Source organism: Quercus suber, unplaced genomic scaffold (genome assembly GCF_002906115.3).
Source record: "Quercus suber isolate HL8 unplaced genomic scaffold, Cork oak 2.0 scaffold_79, whole genome shotgun sequence".
NCBI classification, from domain to species: Eukaryota; Viridiplantae; Streptophyta; class Magnoliopsida; order Fagales; family Fagaceae; genus Quercus; species Quercus suber.
The window spans coordinates 1,088,306-1,106,774 of record NW_027069544.1 but is presented as its reverse complement, the minus strand read 5'-3'; the positions used below and the strand labels follow the sequence as shown (position 1 = coordinate 1,106,774).

General features: G+C 34.9%; 1 protein-coding gene and 1 long non-coding RNA gene across 2 annotated transcripts; one reads left to right on the top strand and one right to left on the bottom strand.

Moving 5' to 3' along the window:
* The first annotated feature begins 1,602 nt into the window (after positions 1-1,602).
* LOC112015760 (uncharacterized) lies at positions 1,603-3,804 on the top strand. The gene is made up of 2 exons (XR_010629053.1): positions 1,603-2,418; positions 3,278-3,804. It is a non-coding gene; the product is annotated as an uncharacterized LOC112015760 (long non-coding RNA).
* A 12,541-nt stretch (positions 3,805-16,345) lies between these two features.
* On the bottom strand, positions 16,346-17,328 carry LOC112004659 (short chain aldehyde dehydrogenase 1). Its single transcript, XM_024036891.1, has 2 exons — positions 17,291-17,328; positions 16,346-17,141 (listed from the first exon to the last, which is right to left on the bottom strand). Exons 1-2 carry the CDS (start codon positions 17,326-17,328, stop codon positions 16,346-16,348), a joined length of 834 nt encoding a protein of 277 aa, XP_023892659.1.
* Positions 17,329-18,469: the final 1,141 nt, after the last annotated feature.

Genomic DNA, 18,469 nt, shown 5'->3' with positions numbered 1-18,469 from the left:
TCAAGTCCTAAAAACTCGATTTATAGGCTCTAAATTGAGTCTTTTAAACTCGAGATATTAGTAAAAAAAATAGTTTAAAAACAGTGCCTATTAATTATATTATTTGACAAATAAAATTAATTTTCATTTTTAACTTTTTTTTTTTTTTGAGAAGAATTTTCAATTTTGACATGGATTCAATGTTGTAGTATATTATATAATAATAACACAACACATATTGTAAGATAATCACATTTCAATTCTTATATTTAATCTAAAGTATTTGTTCACCGAAGTCTTACCTTACTGAAACGGACTCAGAAGATACAAGATCAACAAAATATCTGACATTGCAGATCACAAAGAATGAATTTACCAAGAAACAGTTAATAGGTCTGCAGGTGCGAGCCATAGGTCTGCAACCAAAAAGTGTCCTCAGTACGCATATCTTTCTCTCTCTTAAAGTGGCCTACTCTATAGTCACTTCAAAGTGCAGCTATAAAAACCAAGTTCCCATGGCATGTACTTTATCAGAGCAAAAGCTACCAATCTCATTTTATAGCCACAAGTTTCAAGAATTCAAACTTTAAACCATCGGATAAAGAAATGTTGAATCTAAATATATAAAAAAGGCCACGTGTCCCTTCAAGTTTTTTTTTTTTTTTTTGTCTTGGCTTGGCCTAAAAATGGCTCATGAAATCAAAACTCCTGTCCACCTGTCCATCCATAGAGCATCCGTAGTAAGTGTTCTAAAAATTATATCATATTATTATATTAAAAGTTGATTTTATTATTTTATCATATTATTTTATAATATCTTATTTATTAAATGTTTTATAATTTAATTTTATACATTAAAATAATATTTACTACACATTTAAATAATATTTATTATAACTCATTAACACAATCTACACATTAAAAGAAGAAAAATTTTGCCACATAAATTCCGTAATTTGCCACGGTACTATTTAATGTTGCAAAAAAAATAACATATCCCACATCTACTAAATGAGCTAAAATTAGGTTTGGTGTGGGATATATACCAAATATTTAGCATTTAACACATATCTCACGTGGGTGCTCTAAGGATGCCAATGCTTTACTATTTGGGCCCATAATATCAATTCTTTCTTTTGGATTTGGAGCTAGGAGATTTTTCTTTACGCGTATTTTTAGATACTCTTTTATTTATATATCAAAAAAATACAAACAATATTTTCAAATTTCTCTGCTAAACAAGCCCTCAATGATCTTGAGTTGAAATCCATCTTTATAGTAGTTTTTGTTCATTGTCTGCATGCTTCTTTTTGTTGGTGACTATTTTTGGTTTGGATTCAGTAGGGATTGGGTGAAGAGAGCATGTGGTTGGGAACCCCGAGGAGGAGGAGGGGAGAGAGAGGAAAAAAGGGGTTTCAACAGTAAAGTCTGATTTCAGTTTGGCACGAAGAAGGGAGAAAGTGTTTTGGGTGAGAGAAACATGGAGATATCAGAGACATCAGACTATCAGTAATGTTGCTTTTCAACTTTAACCTAGAATTGGTCACGTGCAATGCACCTGACCAGCACATATAGAAATACCAGTATAAAAATATCACTTCACATATCAGAGTTTTTAGCAAAGAAAAAAAATGAGAGCTATCTGTCTATGCCCGTCTTCACAACTTAGTAATCTCTCTCTCGGTCCAAACTCAAAAAACATTTCAGAAGACTAAACCCACAAACACAAACCCACAGTAGACACAAACTCATACAAACGAGAGAGAGAAGGAAGAGAGACCATTCGAATATGAGGGAGAAACGGCCGCCGGTTTGAAAACATCAAATGAGATGAGCTCCAGAGAGACTGTGAAGTGCCAGCTTCTCCCTCTTGTTTGGTGGAAAAAAAATCACGGATGATATAAAGTAAATCAGGGAAACAATGTTGGGTGAAGACAGTCTCTTCATTCTATCTCGTTTGTATGGGTTTGTGTTTGTGGGTTTAATCTTCTCAAATGTTTTTGGAGTTTGGACCGAGAGAGATTACTAGGTTGAGAAGATAGGCATAGACAGACAGCTCTGATTTTTTTTCTTTGCTAATCCGATAGAACTCTGATATGTAAAGTAATATTTTTGGATTCATATCCCGTGCAATATATAGGGTATTGCACGGTGTGCAATAGCTCAAATCTCAACCGTTGAAAGCATCCAATGGCTCCTGTGAAGTGCCAGCTCATCAATCCGCGTGAAGGTGACTGCCACCTCCACCCTCTCACTTCTCCAGTCCTCCTCCCTCTGCTGTCACCGCCACCGCCACCCTCAGTTTTTGCTTCTTACCCAAACCACATCCGCATGCCCACCTTCATCTCTGCTCTGATTCCTCTTTTTCTAGTTGACGAAGCGAACCTTCAACCGTTTCATGGGTTTTGTGAATCTTTGTTTTCTTCCTCCTCTAAACTTGTAAGTAATTTTTTTACCAAGATATTTCAGATTTTACTGTTTGTTACCCAAATACAAGTTTTTTTATTATCTCTATTTCTCTTCTCTATTCTCAGTTTTTTTTTTTTTTACCTGAATCGTCTAATTATGTATTTTCATGAATTTGATGGTAATACTTCACTGAATCTGTGTAAAATTACAAATGGAAGATCAAATTGATAGACTTAGTCACTGAATCAGATTGATTTCTTGAAATTGCCAGATTTTTTTGGCCCCTGAAATTTTATGCCATATGTGTTGTTGATGAGTTTTTTTTCTTTTTTTTCTTTTGATTCCTTTGATGTCCATGTTGGTCTCTTTGATGATTATGGTTAGTCTTTGATGGAATGATGTATCTTGAACGATTTTTGTATGGGGTATTTAGGAATTTATGTCCTATTGATTTTTCAACTTGTGTTCATTTCTTATGCCTGGCAATTTTCATGGATGGGTGTTGTGATGTCATTTGTGGTGGTATTGTTTAGCTGTGTGGAGATTCTAGGCAAGGGGGTTTAGAAGGGGAAAAAGGAAATATACTATAACAAGCTTTGGCATGAATGAGGTTTATGTAAGAGCATAATTTTTTTTATAAAAAAAATTATTATTTACATGTGTTTGATAATTTTGCATAAATGGTGTTTGAAAAATGCAACTTGAAACGGTTTCTGGATGTTTGCATGGTATAAATTAAAATGTTAAGCCTCGAAAGAATAGCTCGTTTTCATCTCTGCAATATGAAGAGTTTTTTTCTTTTAGATGCAACTAAAGTTTGCAAGCATACTTGGAATTTTCAGATTTTGGTTCATTCCTTGTAATAATAAATTTTTTTTTGGTAGTGCAGGCATGCGATGCTTCTATTCTGTTGGGTTTGCTGAAGAAAGAAACAATGATGCTCTTGTATATGTTATCTATCAGATTTGTTACATCCCTGCCAGAGCAAAGGCATGCATGACCATAAGGATTCAATGTTGTGCATGAGCAGCATAATGCAAACAAGAATGCAAGGGGGAGAAACATTCCAATTCATGATGCACCCTTCGCCCATGATGCAACAAGTGACTCTAATACAAACAAAGAAGTCAAGAGGCCTTGGTGTTGCATGAAGCTCCACCAATGCACTAAAGTATAAGGAAATACAGCATCATCTAGCAGAGATGGTGTGGAATAAGCTCCAAAAATCTTGTAACAAACTTTATAATGTAACCATAACAAGTGAAAACTTCACACTTGTAATTTGTGAAGGACATGTTTTGAGGGTTAGGGAGGCCTACACTAGTGTGGTGTCAATTTTCATTGTTCTTCTCAAGTAACATATACAGTGACTTGAAGTAGAGTTTCTCTACTTCAGACCATGGTTTTTTCACCTCACTTACCGAGGCAAAGGGGTTTTACGCATAATCAACATACCTTTTATGTTTCTATCTTACTTATCTTGCCATCATGCCATTAACCTAGCCCTATTGATCCTTTTTTATGGCATCATATGTATTGGTAGTTTCACTAATCTAAAGACCTAGTTCCTAATAAACTCTCTCTAAACTAAACTATATAGCATGTACAAGGGATGAAACAATTAAGATTCATACCGCTATTGATTTTCAAAAAAAAACAAAAAAAATATTATGAGAACTAAATCTAGAGAATATAACATTTTAAAGGGTGTAACACATTAAATCCTTAATGTCTGAACCATAAAAAATTTAACCTTATAATTTCAAAGGTAACAAAATAGATCCAAAGATTCCAAAAATCAACAAATTAAACATTCCCTATATTAAGAAATCACAATCACAATGAATATTTAATTTATTATTTTAAAATTATAAGATTTAATTTATTATCTTTTCAATTTTTAATTACTTTCATTATTATATCAGTTTGTAACTTTCATGCTGTAAAAATTCATAGAATTCACTTACATCCAATTTGACTCATTAATTTAACAAATTTTACTCCAACTCGTTTTCTTTTAATATAAAGCTACCACATCACCCACTAGTTTAACTGTTTAGCAAACTGTTGAGATCAAAAACAAAGCCAATAATTATTACTTTTTTTTAAAAAAAAATTCACTTTTATGAAAAATATAAATTATTATAAAAAATATTCAGTTACTTTTTCTATACAAAAATTTGTAAACATATTTTCTAAGGTCAGTCGCTTTTTTTTTTTTGCTGATATTTTCTAAAAGTCTATAAAACAGAAAAAAAATAAATAAATGTTTTAGCAAAAAGTAATAAATAAATAAAGGGTGGTTGAAAAACCCTTCTTCCAAAACCCAAGCAAAATTTGCCAAATAGTACATTTCTCAAAAAAAATTAGGCGCATGGCCTGCGTTCAAAGTTATTTAGTAAGTTAGACTGTTTTCAAAGTTATTTACTAAGTTAGATAGTAAGTTAGACTGTTTTCAAAGTTATTTACTAAGTTAGACTGTTTTTTAAAATTGAGTTTGGTCTTCCAAAACCCGGCAAAATTTGCCAAATAGTACATTTCCCAAAAAAAATTAGGCGCATGGCATGTGTTCAAAGTTATTTAGTAAATTAGACTGTTTTTGAAAATCGAGTTTGGTAAAATTGACTTTGAACTGGAAAACGAACATTATAGTGGCGTTTTTTTAGTGCCTATAGCAGCGTTTATAGAAAACGCCATTATAGGATACCTATGGTGGCGTTTTTACAAATGCCACTATAGTATTCATTTTTCAGCCCAAAGTTAATTTTGCCAAACTCAATTTTCAAAAACAGTCTAACTTACTAAATAGCTTTGAAAACTCTAATTGCAACTCAATTTTCAGTCTAACTTATTAAATAATTCATTTAAACGCATGCCACTCACCTCATTTGTTTGGCAAATTTTGCCTCCAAAACTCTATTCTCTCTCCAAAATTTCAAACCAAAACCTCAGTGCTTAAAACCTCAACGGAAAAAAAAAATCGCCACCATTCAGAGGAGGGGAGAGGAGAGGCTAGGCAAGGCAAGGAAGAGCGACTTACCGGCAGCCACCAGGAAGGTGGAGGCGGAGCTCCGTCGCGATGAGTTATACAGAGACTCAGTTGGGGGCGATCGACGGTGGGAAATTTGCCAGGTATCAAGAATTTTTTTTTTCTCCCTTAAAAAGAATATATATGAAAAAGAAAAGGGATTTTGTTATTGGATTCTTTTGTGAAATGGTAGGGGGGGGGGGGGTGGGGCAAAAACGCTAGACCTGAGGAGCAAAACGCTATGTAGCCATGCACGCGAAGGCCAGGTAATAGTAACTATAGTACTATAATATTGAAATGTGCCTCATGTGAACGAATTCTTTAAACCTCGCATACTAGGAATATGTGCATGATGAATCAACTCGTGTTTTTCTTCCAATAAACTATGAGTCCAATTGTGTTGTCTACAATAGTTAGCCCAAAAAATCATTGCCAGTTTTTGGTCAAGTTTTGCATTGGCAAATTAGGATCTCCTTGCTATTAATAACAACAAAATGGGAGTATTGAGCCAAGAGACGGAGCTAGATTGACTATGACTATGAATTCAAAACCCATATATAAATCCATGCACTGGGAGACTCACTGTGAAATTAAGGCTTGAGACATTTTCGAGCCGTTAATATTGCATATCTCTAAAAAAAATTCCTTTTTCTTTTTGATTTAGTACTAGAGTTTCAAAATTTCTTAGTCATAGAGACGAGTATAGTAAGCACAATCCTTCTTGCAAGCCGGCAAGTTTTTGGTTACACTTTTTTAGCAATGAGAAGGAGTTGTGGACTATGTCACAGCCATCGCCCCCCTGATTTTCTCTGTCCGTTTTATTTGACAGCTTACAAGGGGTCCTTTCAGGTTCAAAATTTCTTTTTTGCCAATGAGTAATTTCTGTTTGAGAATATAAGTTTTTGCACGATTCTATCTAGTGTTTGTTAACTCAGGTATATTGCTTGAGGATCTGGGTGGCAAATAGGGGGCAAAATTTGCTGAATAGTACCACTTTAGAAATTTTTTTGAGTGAATAACATGTGGCTGAAGTTAATTAGTTAATTAAGTAGACTGTTTTTGAAACTTGAGTTTGGGCTGGAACTCGAGTTTGACAAACTCGAGTTCCAAAAACAGTCTTCTTAACTAATTAATTTTGTCTATATGCTACTTTCTTAAAAATTTTCTAAAAACATGCTATTTGGCAAATTTTGCTCAAATAGGGGCTTACATCAACTTGGGGGCATTTTTTCTTTGTGGAGTTTCACTGACTCACCGAGTGTGTGAATATAAGAGGGTTTGTGTGTGAATCAAATTATTAGTGTCTGTCTAAGTTCTGAGGTGTCTAATCTAATGTTTTAGCTAGAGAGTTTTGTTAGTGTCCTGATCATATATGGTGGCTGTCTTTTTGATGTGTCATGCAAATGTAATGGGACTCTTATTTATGTACTAGAGAGCATGTGTTGTATCTTTTGTTGTAACTTTCCCTTAAAAAAGCCCAACCAATATCCGTATGATATTATCATATTAGTACTTTCGCGGTTCACCAATTGAAACTCCAAGCCGTTTAGCAAAAATAAAAATAAAAAATTGAAACTCCAAGCAGAGAGGTGCGAGAGAAAGGACATAAGAGCATAAAAGCTAGCAAAGATGTTCATAGAACAATCTGCCAAAAGGGTGAAAAGAGTATATACCGCTCTGAATTTTAAATTTGCTGAGGTTTATCTAATTATTGACACCCCCAAGAAGATAAAAAGCCTGGTTGTTGTTGTTGTTTTAATCAGAGTTGTGGGTGGTGGTTGTTGAGGTGGGTTTGGGGTGGCGGTGGCGGTGGTTGTTGTGGTGGTGATGGTATTTTTATTTTTTTAAATCAGAATTGTGGGTGGTGGTTGTTGAGGTGTGTATGTTGTGGTGGTTGTTGTTGAAGAAAACTGTGTTGATTTGTAAAACACAAATTTACTGAGATGAACTTTGTTTGTGAAGTAAGAAAGAGAGATAGGAAAATGAGACGGAAGGAAAGAGTGATAAACAGAGAAGAAGAGGAAGAGAGAGAGAGAGAGTTTAACAAAGAGAAGAAATCTGTATATTTTTCATAATGATAAAAATGTGGATACAAGAATATATATATTACACTGAAGCTCTCTAACTGCTTGATAACCAACCCAGAATTTCCGGAGCTTGTCACTAACTCTACACTAGAAATGATAACTAACTTTGGCGCCAGAACTAACGGCTCCAAGCACAGAGAAGAACGACACCGTTTCCATCCTTCAGAAGCTTTGTATTTTATCTCTTAAAAACGGTGCGCTGCACATTAATTAAACGGTGCGTTTATGTTCTTTGACTTCAAGTGAAACGGTGCGTTGCACTGAGCTTGGATACTTCATCTTCAACCTCGCACCAGCTCAACCATTGTCATCCTTGTTTTGATTCTTTGAACTGAAACTCTTATGAATATTAACATCCCCCTTCAAACTACTGGGGGAAGCATCCAACAGGAGTTTGCTACGCTGAAGAAGAAATGAAGGAGAAGACAAGGGCTTAGTGAAGATATCAGCAAGGTTATCCTTGCCTGAGACAAAACACACACTCAAATCTCGACGCAACACCTTTTCACGCACATAATGATAGTCAACTTCAATGTACTTCGTACGAGAATGGAAAACAGGATTGGCAGAGAGGGCAATGGCTGAAGCATTATCACACCACAGAACGGGGACATGGGAGAGAAAAATTCGCAATTCTTTGAAGAGAATGCGTAGCCAAGAGACCTCAGCAGCAGTAGTGGCTAGAGCACGGTACTCAGCTTCAGTGGAGGAGCGAGAAATAGTGCTCTGTTTCTTGGAAGACTAGGAAATGGGAGAAGGACCAAGGAACACAAGAATCCCTGTTGTGGAACGGCGATCAGAGGGATCTCCAGCCCAGTCTGCGTCAGAGAAGGCAGTGATAGTGAGGGGCCCTGGGGAAAATGAAATCCCATGAGAAAGGGTACCTCTGAGATATCGTAGAACTCTCTTAGCAGCCTCTAGATGCACTGTGGTGGGAGTGCTCATAAATTGACATAATTGATGTACACTGAAGGCAAGGTCTGGGCGTGTAAAGGTGAGATACTGAAGAGCACCCACCATGCTGCGAAATTCTGAAGGATCAGAGAAGGCAATACCATCAGTAGGAAGTAATCGAGATGAAGGGCAGCAAGGAGTCTTGGTGGGCTTGGAGTTTTCCATGTGAAAACGATGAAGAACCTTTGAGGCATATTTTGATTGGGAAAGAGTAAGCCCAAACTGAGTTCCGGAAATTTGAACTCCCAAAAAATAATTGAGGTCACCCAAGTCTTTGAGTTCAAACACTGAACTGAGAGCAGCAATTAGAGATGACACATGGTGAGAATGGTTGCCAGTGATGATGATATCATCTACATAAAGGAGAAGGTAAATGATGGTGCTCTTGGATTGAAAGATGAACAGGGAGCTGTCAGCAAAAGAAGCCTGAAATCCCAGATGAATTAAGTGGAAAGTAAATCTCTCAAACCAGGCCCTGGGAGCCTGTTTGAGGCCATAGAGAGACTTATGGAGTTTGCATACATAGGAGGGATGGGCTGCATCTACATAACCTGGAGGCTGGTGCATGTAGACCTCCTCTTTAAGGTAGCCATGGAGAAAGGCATTGGACACATCAAGTTGCTTCAAAGGCCAATTGCAGTTGACAACAATGGCAAGAACAAGTCTAACTGTGGCAGGCTTGACAACAGGACTGAAAGTCTCTGAGTAATCAATGCCAGCTTGTTGGTGGAATCCTTTGGCCACAAGTCTTGCTTTGTAACGAGCAATAGAACCATCACTGTGAAGTTTGATCTTGAATACCCACTTACAACTCACCAAGTTAGCATGAGGAGGTGCTGGAACCAGTGTCCAGGTCTGTTTTCTTTGCAATGCCTAAAATTCTGCATCCATGGCAGTACACCAGACAGGATATTTGGAGGCCACTTTATAAGAAGGAGGTTCAGTTTTAGAGTAATCCAATATGGCCTTATAGCAAATTTTAGGCTTGACTATACCACTCTTGGATCTAGTCTGCATAGGATGCTGATTTTCCACAATAACAGGAGGTAGTGGAGGTGGTAATGATGGAGAAGTATCATTGGAAGAAACAGTAGGTAAGGAAGAATCAGAATTTGAATGGGCATGGCTAGGAGGAGTAGTGGGTGGTGTTGCAGTAATACTAGGTGGGGTAGTGCTGTGTGGATCAGTGGAATGAGAGACTACATTTGGAGAAGGAGTGACAGGAAGTAAAGATGTGGGGTTGGAAGAATAAGGACCTAAGAGTGATGGTTGGTTGGAAGCATGAAGATAAAGAAGATTGGACAACCAGAGAGCATGAGACAAATGTGAGATTGAGGAAGGGGAGAAAGAGGTTTTGGAAGATGTAAGGGTAGGAAATTTGGATTCATTAAACAAAACATGTCTAGAAACATAGAGAGTGTGAGTTGAATAATCAAGGCAGAGATACCCCTTTGACCTAGAAGAATAGCCTAAAAACAAACACTCCTTGGTTCTAGGGTCAAGTTTATGAGAGGTGTAAGGCCTAAGGAGAGGGTAACAAGCACACCCAAAGACCCTTAACTGAGACAGATCAGGTGAGGAAGAGTATAATTTGGACCAAGGGGATAGGAAGTTAAGCACAGAAGTAGGGAGTAGGTTGATCAAGAAAACACTGGTAAGTATGGTATAAGACCAGTAAGCAGTAGGCATTGAAGCTTGAGACAATAGGGTAATAGTTGTCTCAACAAGGTGCCTATGCTTCCTCTCTACAAGTCCATTTTGCTGGGGAGTGTAAGGACAGGAAATTTGATAATGAATGCCATGTTGAATGAGAAAAGACTTGAAAGCAGAAGAGGTGTATTCACCACCACCATCTGACCTTAAAGTTTTGATTTTAGTAGAAAATTGGGTTTCAACCATGGCTTTAAACTCAAGGAACTTTGAAAAGACTTCATATTTGGACTTAAGAAGGTATAACCAAGTGAACCTAGTGAAGTGATCAACAAATAGAACATAAAATCGAAAACCATCAACAGATATCACAGGGGCAGGACCCCACACATCAGAATGTACCACCTCAAATGGAGAAGAAGCAACAAATTTACAGTTTGGGAAAGGTAACCTGTGCATTTTACCATGTAAGCAATGAATACAAGATTGAACAAAAGGAGTGCATTTATTTAAAGAAAACTTTGCATTAGGAAAGACAAACTGAAGGACTTGATCATTTGGATGACCAAGCCTTCTGTGCCACAAGGTTTTATTTACACTGACAGAATTTGAAACAGTGTTGCAGACTTTGGAGGTTAAAGCTAGATGTGAGGCTTGATGAGGATAGATGGGATAAACACCATCTTCACTCTTGCCTTGGTAGAGGACCTTCCCCGTGTCCAAAGCCTGAATGGATAAGAGATTCTCATCAAAATAACACTAGCAATGGTTGTCATGACAGATTTTATGGACAGAGGCCAGATTAGAAGAAATAGAAGGGACCCTAAGGACATTGTTCAATTGAAGAGTGGAATAAGGTGAAGGAAGAAGAGTTTTACCTATGTGGGTGATGGGTAGATTCTGTCCATTGCCAACTGTCAAATGATCTTGACCACCATAGGGCTAAGGTAGGCTGAGTTGATTCAGATTGGCAGTGACATGATCAGTAGCTGCACTGTCAACTAGCCAAGGTTGTGCCTATGCAAGACAAGCATTGGAAGCAGTGGCCATGGCAGCAAGTTTAGTAGGTGGATGCTTGCCTTGATAGGCATAGTCCATCCTATGATAGCAATCAATTGCTGTATGACCAAGGTTACCACAGATTTGGCAGGAAGGTTTATCTGATCTAGGAACTGAGGAACTAGAATTTGACTGATTTGGTTGAAAAGGAGAAGTAAAAGGGTTGTATTGATTGTATTGAGATGAGTGTCTGCCTCCTCTTCCACCTCTATGGTTGAAATTACCTCTGCCCCTTCCTCTATTGAATTGATTTGGATTGAAATTTTAACTTGATTTTGGAGTAGCAGTTGCAGCCATTGCAAAGATTGATCCTTTAATATCCAAACCTTCATTTAAGGATTCTTCTTCTGCATTAAGCATAGTTGATAATTCATCAAAACTCAGCTTAGTGTTCCTGGTTCAAATTGCTGACCTAAATGCATTGAAATCTTTAGGAAGCCCCTTCAGAGTTATGTGAAGTAGCTCCTTATCATCAATTAGTACACCAACAGCTAGTAGCTTATCTCTCACTACTTTAATCTTTTGCAAGAAAACATCAACAGAATCTGCTCCCTTCTTAAGGTTATGAAGTTCACCTTTAAGATTCATCACATGAGACTTAGAGAATGAAGAAAATCTATTCTCCAATACCTTCCAGACTTCTAACGCAGAAGTGCACCCAACAGTTAGTGCTAGAACTGATGGTGAGAGAGTTGAACTGATAAAGGTCAATAAAGCTTTCTCCTTTGATCTCCAGAGAGTGTAATCTGTATTCACTATTGAGGTAAAATCTCCACTCAGATCCTTGAGAAATTTCTCTGGAATCAATTGTGGTTCTTCGAGTAACTCAAACAAAGAGTAGGTCTCCAAAATCATTGAAATTTGGTGTTTCCAGACAATATAGTTGGCATTGTCTAGTTTGATTGTCATCATATTTGACATATTTGACAGAAGAAGAAGTGGCTGATTCATTACATTGATTGTGGAACCAGAGGTTGTTGAAGAAGTAGCAGCACTTTAACTTGAGGACGCCATAGAAGGATTCTGTACAGGAATTTCAGGATTTTCCTGCTCTGATACCATGAAGAAAACTGTGTTGATTTCTAAAACACAAATTTACTGAGATGAACTTTGTTTGTGAAGTAAGAAAGAGAGATAGGAAAATGAGACGGAAAGAAAGAGTGATAAACAGAGAAGAAGAGGAAGAGAGAGAGAGAGTTTAACAAAGAGAAGAAATCTGTATATTTTTCATAATGATAAAAATGTGGATACAAGAATATATATATTACACTGAAGCTCTCTAACTGCTTGATAACCAACCCAGAATTTCCGGAGCTTGTAACTAACTCTACACCAGAAATGATAACTAACTTTGGCGCCAGAACTAACGGCTCCAAGCACAGAGAAGAACGACACCGTTTCCATCCTTCAGAAGCTTTGTATTTTATCTCTTAAAAACGGTGCGCTGCACATTAATTAAACGGTGCGTTTATGTTCTTTGACTTCAAGTGAAACGGTGCGTTGCACTGAGCTTGGATACTTCATCTTCAACCTCGCACCAGCTCAACCATTGTCATCCTTGTTTTGATTCTTTGAACTGAAACTCTTATGAATATTAACAGTTGTTGTCGTCTTTTTTTATTTTATTTTTATTTTTATTTTTATAAATCAGAGTTGTGGGTGGTGATTGTTGAGGTGGGTTTATGGTGGTGGTAACGGTGATTGTTCATCTGTTTTTTTTTTTTGGTCAAAGATGTGGGTTGTGGTTGTGGCAGCGGGTAGCGGTTGGTTGTGGAGGTGGGTAGATGTGATTGGGTTGGTTGTGCTAGTGGAGTTGATGGTGGGTCTTGCTTCAGAGAGAGAGAGAGAGAGAGAGAGAGAGAGAGAGAGAGAGAGAGAGAGAGAGAGAGAGAGAGAGAGAGAGAGAGAGAGAGTAAAGAAAAATTATTTAATTGAAGTGGTTGCTAAAATATAACTATTAATGTTGGGTGAATTGTAAAGTAAAATGTTAAATCGATAAAGTAGCTTTTTTAACCGATAAAAACTAAAAAAATATGAGTTCACCAATGTGGATACTCTAAAAGCATATAAGTACCTTAATTTGACAAGTAAATAGTTAATGAGCAGTCCTACTAATAAAATTTAGATTAAATAGAAAATTACATCCTCCATGTTAATTTTGATTTTAAGTTTAAAACTTTTGATTTAAGCCCCTTACTTATATAATGCTTCGAGTCCTTCCTTCTAAGTCTATTTCTGAGGTAGCCGTCAAGGTGAAATTTTATACTGTAGCATGGATATTATAATTCCATTAAGGATAAATCTTATTATAATTTTACTTTAATTTTTTTTATAAAATATTTGCCCACCTAATTAGTTTGGTATTTATTATAAGGGTCCACCGGTGCTCCTTAAAACATTTTTTAATGGATCATTTTAGAAAATTTTTAGCCTTTTCATAGAAAATATAAAAAACTATAAAAGAAAAAAAATCAGTTACTTTTTTCTTTTTCTATAATAAAATTTTTAAAATAATTTTCTAAACCAATGCTTTTAGGATAAGCATTAACATTTCCATAATAATAAAGATCCATTTTATAAACTCTTATATATATATATTCAATATAAAGATCCAAGCTCTTATTTTATAAGCTCTTATTATTGCTACACTCTTTTTGAGCCATATCGGCAGATATGTTATTATTTTCTTTTCATTAGTAAACAAAATTATTTTATTTTCATTCTTTTTCTATTAGCCTTTTAACAATTCCACAACTTTCACCTCAACTTCCATAACACCTCTGACTCTCTCTTTCCATTGTTTTCAACTTCTCACATATGCTCTTTAATACCTCAGACTCTCCCTCTCCTCCTTTCTTTCCTCTTCCTCTTCTCATTGAACCCAACCAGTTTATACATGTTTAGTTGCCACCACTGCCACCACCACCACCACTATAAAATCAAAGAGATCATATATAAACCGTTAGACATCCTATCTCTCTAGACTAGAAGATGAATGATTTTGGATTTAGCTCTTGCCAAAAAATAGCTCATTTCAGAGCAATAATCTTATATTCTTGAGTGGAGATATCGCTCTATTCCTTAAAACAATATGGAATGTCAAGCATGTTTTATATAATGGAGTATTATGAGTTTTTATTTTTATGTATCTTTTACGATGAATTTTTTCCAGGCAAAATGGTTTGCTCTCTGTTTCGATACTAAAGGCGATCCCAATATTTGCAATTCTATGTATTCATGTGTTTAATAAAATGAAGATAAGAAGATTTTTAAATTTTTTTTTTTTTTTTATACAAGATAGAAATTTTACTCTAGTCTAATTTAAGTGTAAATATGTGTAAATCCCAATGTGTGTAAAGTTCCCTCCTGGATATTAGAATCTCGACCCTTACCCCCCACGCCCGACAAGTACTTATACTTATAGAGTGACCACTACACCAAGGGTGCATAGTGGTATGTGACTATAAGAAGAATTAAAAAAATCAAAGATGGTCATATTCATGTAGAAGAACAAATAGGAAGAACGAATGTTGAAGATGCCATTATGTTAGTAAAATTCATTCATAAATAGGTTTTCAACACTATGTAAAATTCTTAAGGTGTGTTTCATTGGATTTATTGTAGCAATAAAGATGGTAAAGAGAATATTAGGCAGCAATAATTTTGATACATTATCCTCTTCTCCATTAACATGTTCTAACAATTGTAGGTTTTTTCCCCTTTAGCACCAAGATTTCAGAAGTTCAAATAAAGAATAAAGATTTGCATAACGTATACTTCATATTGGCATACATCGATCGCACCAAAAAATGACAAGACATACAATATACTTATATTACAAATAATCTTTATTTTCATTATCCACATCATCTTTGCCAAAATAGAATAAACAATCTAAAAAATTTGTGACTCTAATAATAATAATAATAATCAAAGTCCTATCTGAAATAGTTCACTAAATATAGAATTCATCAAACACTATAAGAATGACTCTTTTTTTCCTAGGTAATACAATCTTATGATCATATGAGTATGTTCTATGTTGTTTTAATTACTTTAAATTACAATCAATTGTCTCCTCCTCTTCTTCTCAAAAATATATATATATATATATATATATATATATATTATAATAATAATAATAATTAAAAAAATTGTCTCCTCCATTATATTAGAAAAAAAAGTTTAGGTTTTAATTATTTTTTCTGTTACTTAATATCAAGAAGTCACAATAATCATTCAAATAATAGTTAGATTCTTACTCATCTATATATATACAAATAGATCAACAAACCATAATATGGAGTCTACAAGTATGAGAGTTATATTCAACCGCACCAAAATTTACACAAAGATTTGTCTTTTTTTTTTTTTCTACTTCTTTTTTTTATTCTTATTCTTATTATGTCAATTTAAATTCATCGTTTTTGTAAAACCATGTTTACTCGACACTATTTAATTACAAAATTTCTTGGGCATGTCATATATTTGATGGCTAACAAAATGATTCTTATGTGATAAAAATTTTCTTTTGGTGATTCACAAAATGATTTTAAAGTATTATTATTATTATTATATATTTTTACTTTAAAATAAGTACCATACAATGATCATTAATAATATTCTCATACATCACGTGGGTCTACGGCTAGTTATATTTAAAAATTGATACACCAAATTATAAAATTTGTAATATCTTTAATCATCCGGTTAAGGGTATACTTTAAGAGATTTGTTACTAGACCATTTTAGGAATGTTTTAATATCACTTTTATGAGAAATATAAAAATTTGTGAAAAAAAAAGTTCTTTTTTCTTTTCCTATTAAAAAAACTACTAAAAATGTTTTATAAACCAACACAGCTAGGACATTCATTAACTTTTCCTTATCTTTAATATTAGTATTTTATTTTTGATAGCTACAACAAAGATGAGGGAGTTTCAAATCTAGATTTTCATTTAAAATGAGAACAATCAATGTCAATGCCACTAAATTAGAAGGTGCTTGACTTTAACATCACTCTTAAGATAACATTAAAACAAACAAACAAAATAGAGAGATGGAGGTGATAGTTACAATTTACAACACATACATATCAAGGAAAAAAGGGTTTTTAGTGCATTTGAGAAAGTTTAATTGGTAAGACGACAACCCCCATCAACAACCAAGTTCATCCCACTCACATACTTAGACTTTTTAGTGCATTTGAGAAAGTTGGATTGGTAAGACTATATCCCCCGTCAACAACAAGGTTTATCCCACTCACATATTTAGACTCATCACTCCCCAGATATAGCGCCGCCTCAGCAATATCTTCAGGCTCCAATACCACTCCCTTCAAGTTTGCACAAGATGAAACCACATCCTCCACCTTATTTTTCTCCATCATCCCCATAGCTTTTCTTAGCATAGGAGTTGCAGCTGAAAAAGGAGACACACAATTAACTCTTATTCCATATTGTCCCAACTCCACACTTAAGTTCTTAGTCATTCCCACCACAGCATGCTTTGATGCCACATAAGAATGTGGAACATCGCTAGCCATTACTGAAGCAATGCTTGAGGTGAAGAAAATGCTTCCTTTTTTAGCTGGAATCATAACCCTAGCAGCATGCTTGGCACCCAAGAAAGCACCGAAAACGTTCACGTCTAAAACCCTTTCGAAATCTTTGTTTTCTGATTCTAAAATTCGTGATTCCATGTTGCCTGAAATGCCAGCATTGTTGAACATGATGTCTAGCTTTCCATACTTGGATACAGCCATGTCCACAGCCTTTTCGACATCAGATTCATTCGTTACATCACAATGAATGTAAGAGATGGATTCAGAGCCAATGTCGTTGCAGACTAAGTGGCCAAGCTCGTCTTGGACATCAGCAATAAGGACCATAGCACCATGTCGAACAAAAAGCCTTGCAGCGGTCTCACCTATGCCACTGGCACCACCGGTTATAAACGCTACCTTACCTTCTAACCTTCAAGGACAAAGAAATAAGGAAACTAAAATTTATTAGTACTCTAAAATCTTAGCTAATTTTTAATATAACATAAATTATACAAAAAAAAAAAAAAAAAAAAAAGTGAATTAGTGGATATAGAAAAAAAAAAGTTGTTATAAGAATACCTTTTGGTGACGGGAGTTGCTGAAGAATTAGCATTCATCTTTTCCTTAAAATTGATGTGAAATCTCTGCCAAATCAAAGATGTGAGTTACAGGAAGGTTGAGTTTGGTGATGGAGAGGTGGCGGGGGTAGTGATACAATAAATAAGTTACTTTTAACTAATTTTAGCATCTGAAGTTTCCTGCCAACGTAAAAGATAGCTAAAACAACTAATGTCTTATTCAAATTAATTTAAGGTCATTCAAAAGTATATAAATCAATTTTAAATCTTTTGACAAAATTATAAGAGAAATATTATATCCATAACATTTTCATAAAAAATTGCAAGTGCTATGTTCTAATTGGCCATTACTAGTGAGCAAAGAGTAATTCTAGTAGTGAATTCAAATTAGAACTAATAATAACTTATCAACTAAGATTTGTTGCGAAAATATTATAGATGTAGCACTTTTTTAAATTATAAAAATCTAAACATAGGCATATGAAAAGAAATTTTCTGGCATTAAATAAAACTTTGCGTCCAATTGAGTCACAAATCTTATAGATAATCAAATTGACTATTTGATCGGCATGATTTAAGAAAAATGATAACTAAGACGACGTTTATCCAAGAAAAACATGTTTAAGATGACAAGGCTAATCCTAATAAAGGCACATGACCATCATTTTTATTTTATTTTTTATATACAATACAGAAATTCTATTCTAACATAATTTAAGTGTATATGTGTGTGTGTAAAACTCTCTTCTGGAGACTTGAATTCTGGCCCTTGCCCTCTATACCACAAATTTATTGACAATATTTTACTTGTACAACAAATTTATTAACCATGTATTATGTATGGTTATTTTAGGATTTAGTATCAAGGTGGTCGATACCATGCTGGTATCGACTGGTATATATACCGGTATTGAAATGCCAACATTTCATACCAGTTTAAATATTGGCCGTACCGGCCGATTTTGGGCATTACTAAGTGTACTGGCCGGTATCGAATTTTTTTTTTTAAAGTTTTGTAATTTGAATTTTTGTAAGGCTAGAATGGTAACTTATTTGCATTAACTTATTAGTTTTATTTGTTTTCATAGTATGCAACAAACAATTAAGCTATCTATTTTTTATATTGTGTTTTTTTTTTCTTTTAATTGATGATAAAGTCTAAAATCATGAATAATTTGTT

Excerpts from the sequence above, each read along its gene's own strand:
- LOC112004659 (XM_024036891.1), bottom strand. The coding sequence starts at position 17,328 with ATGAATGCTAATTCTTCAGCAACTCCCGTCACCAAAAG. Across the intron at positions 17,142-17,290 it reads GCAACTCCCGTCACCAAAAG|GTTAGAAGGTAAGGTAGCGT; the intron begins GTATTCTTATAA and ends TTGTCCTTGAAG.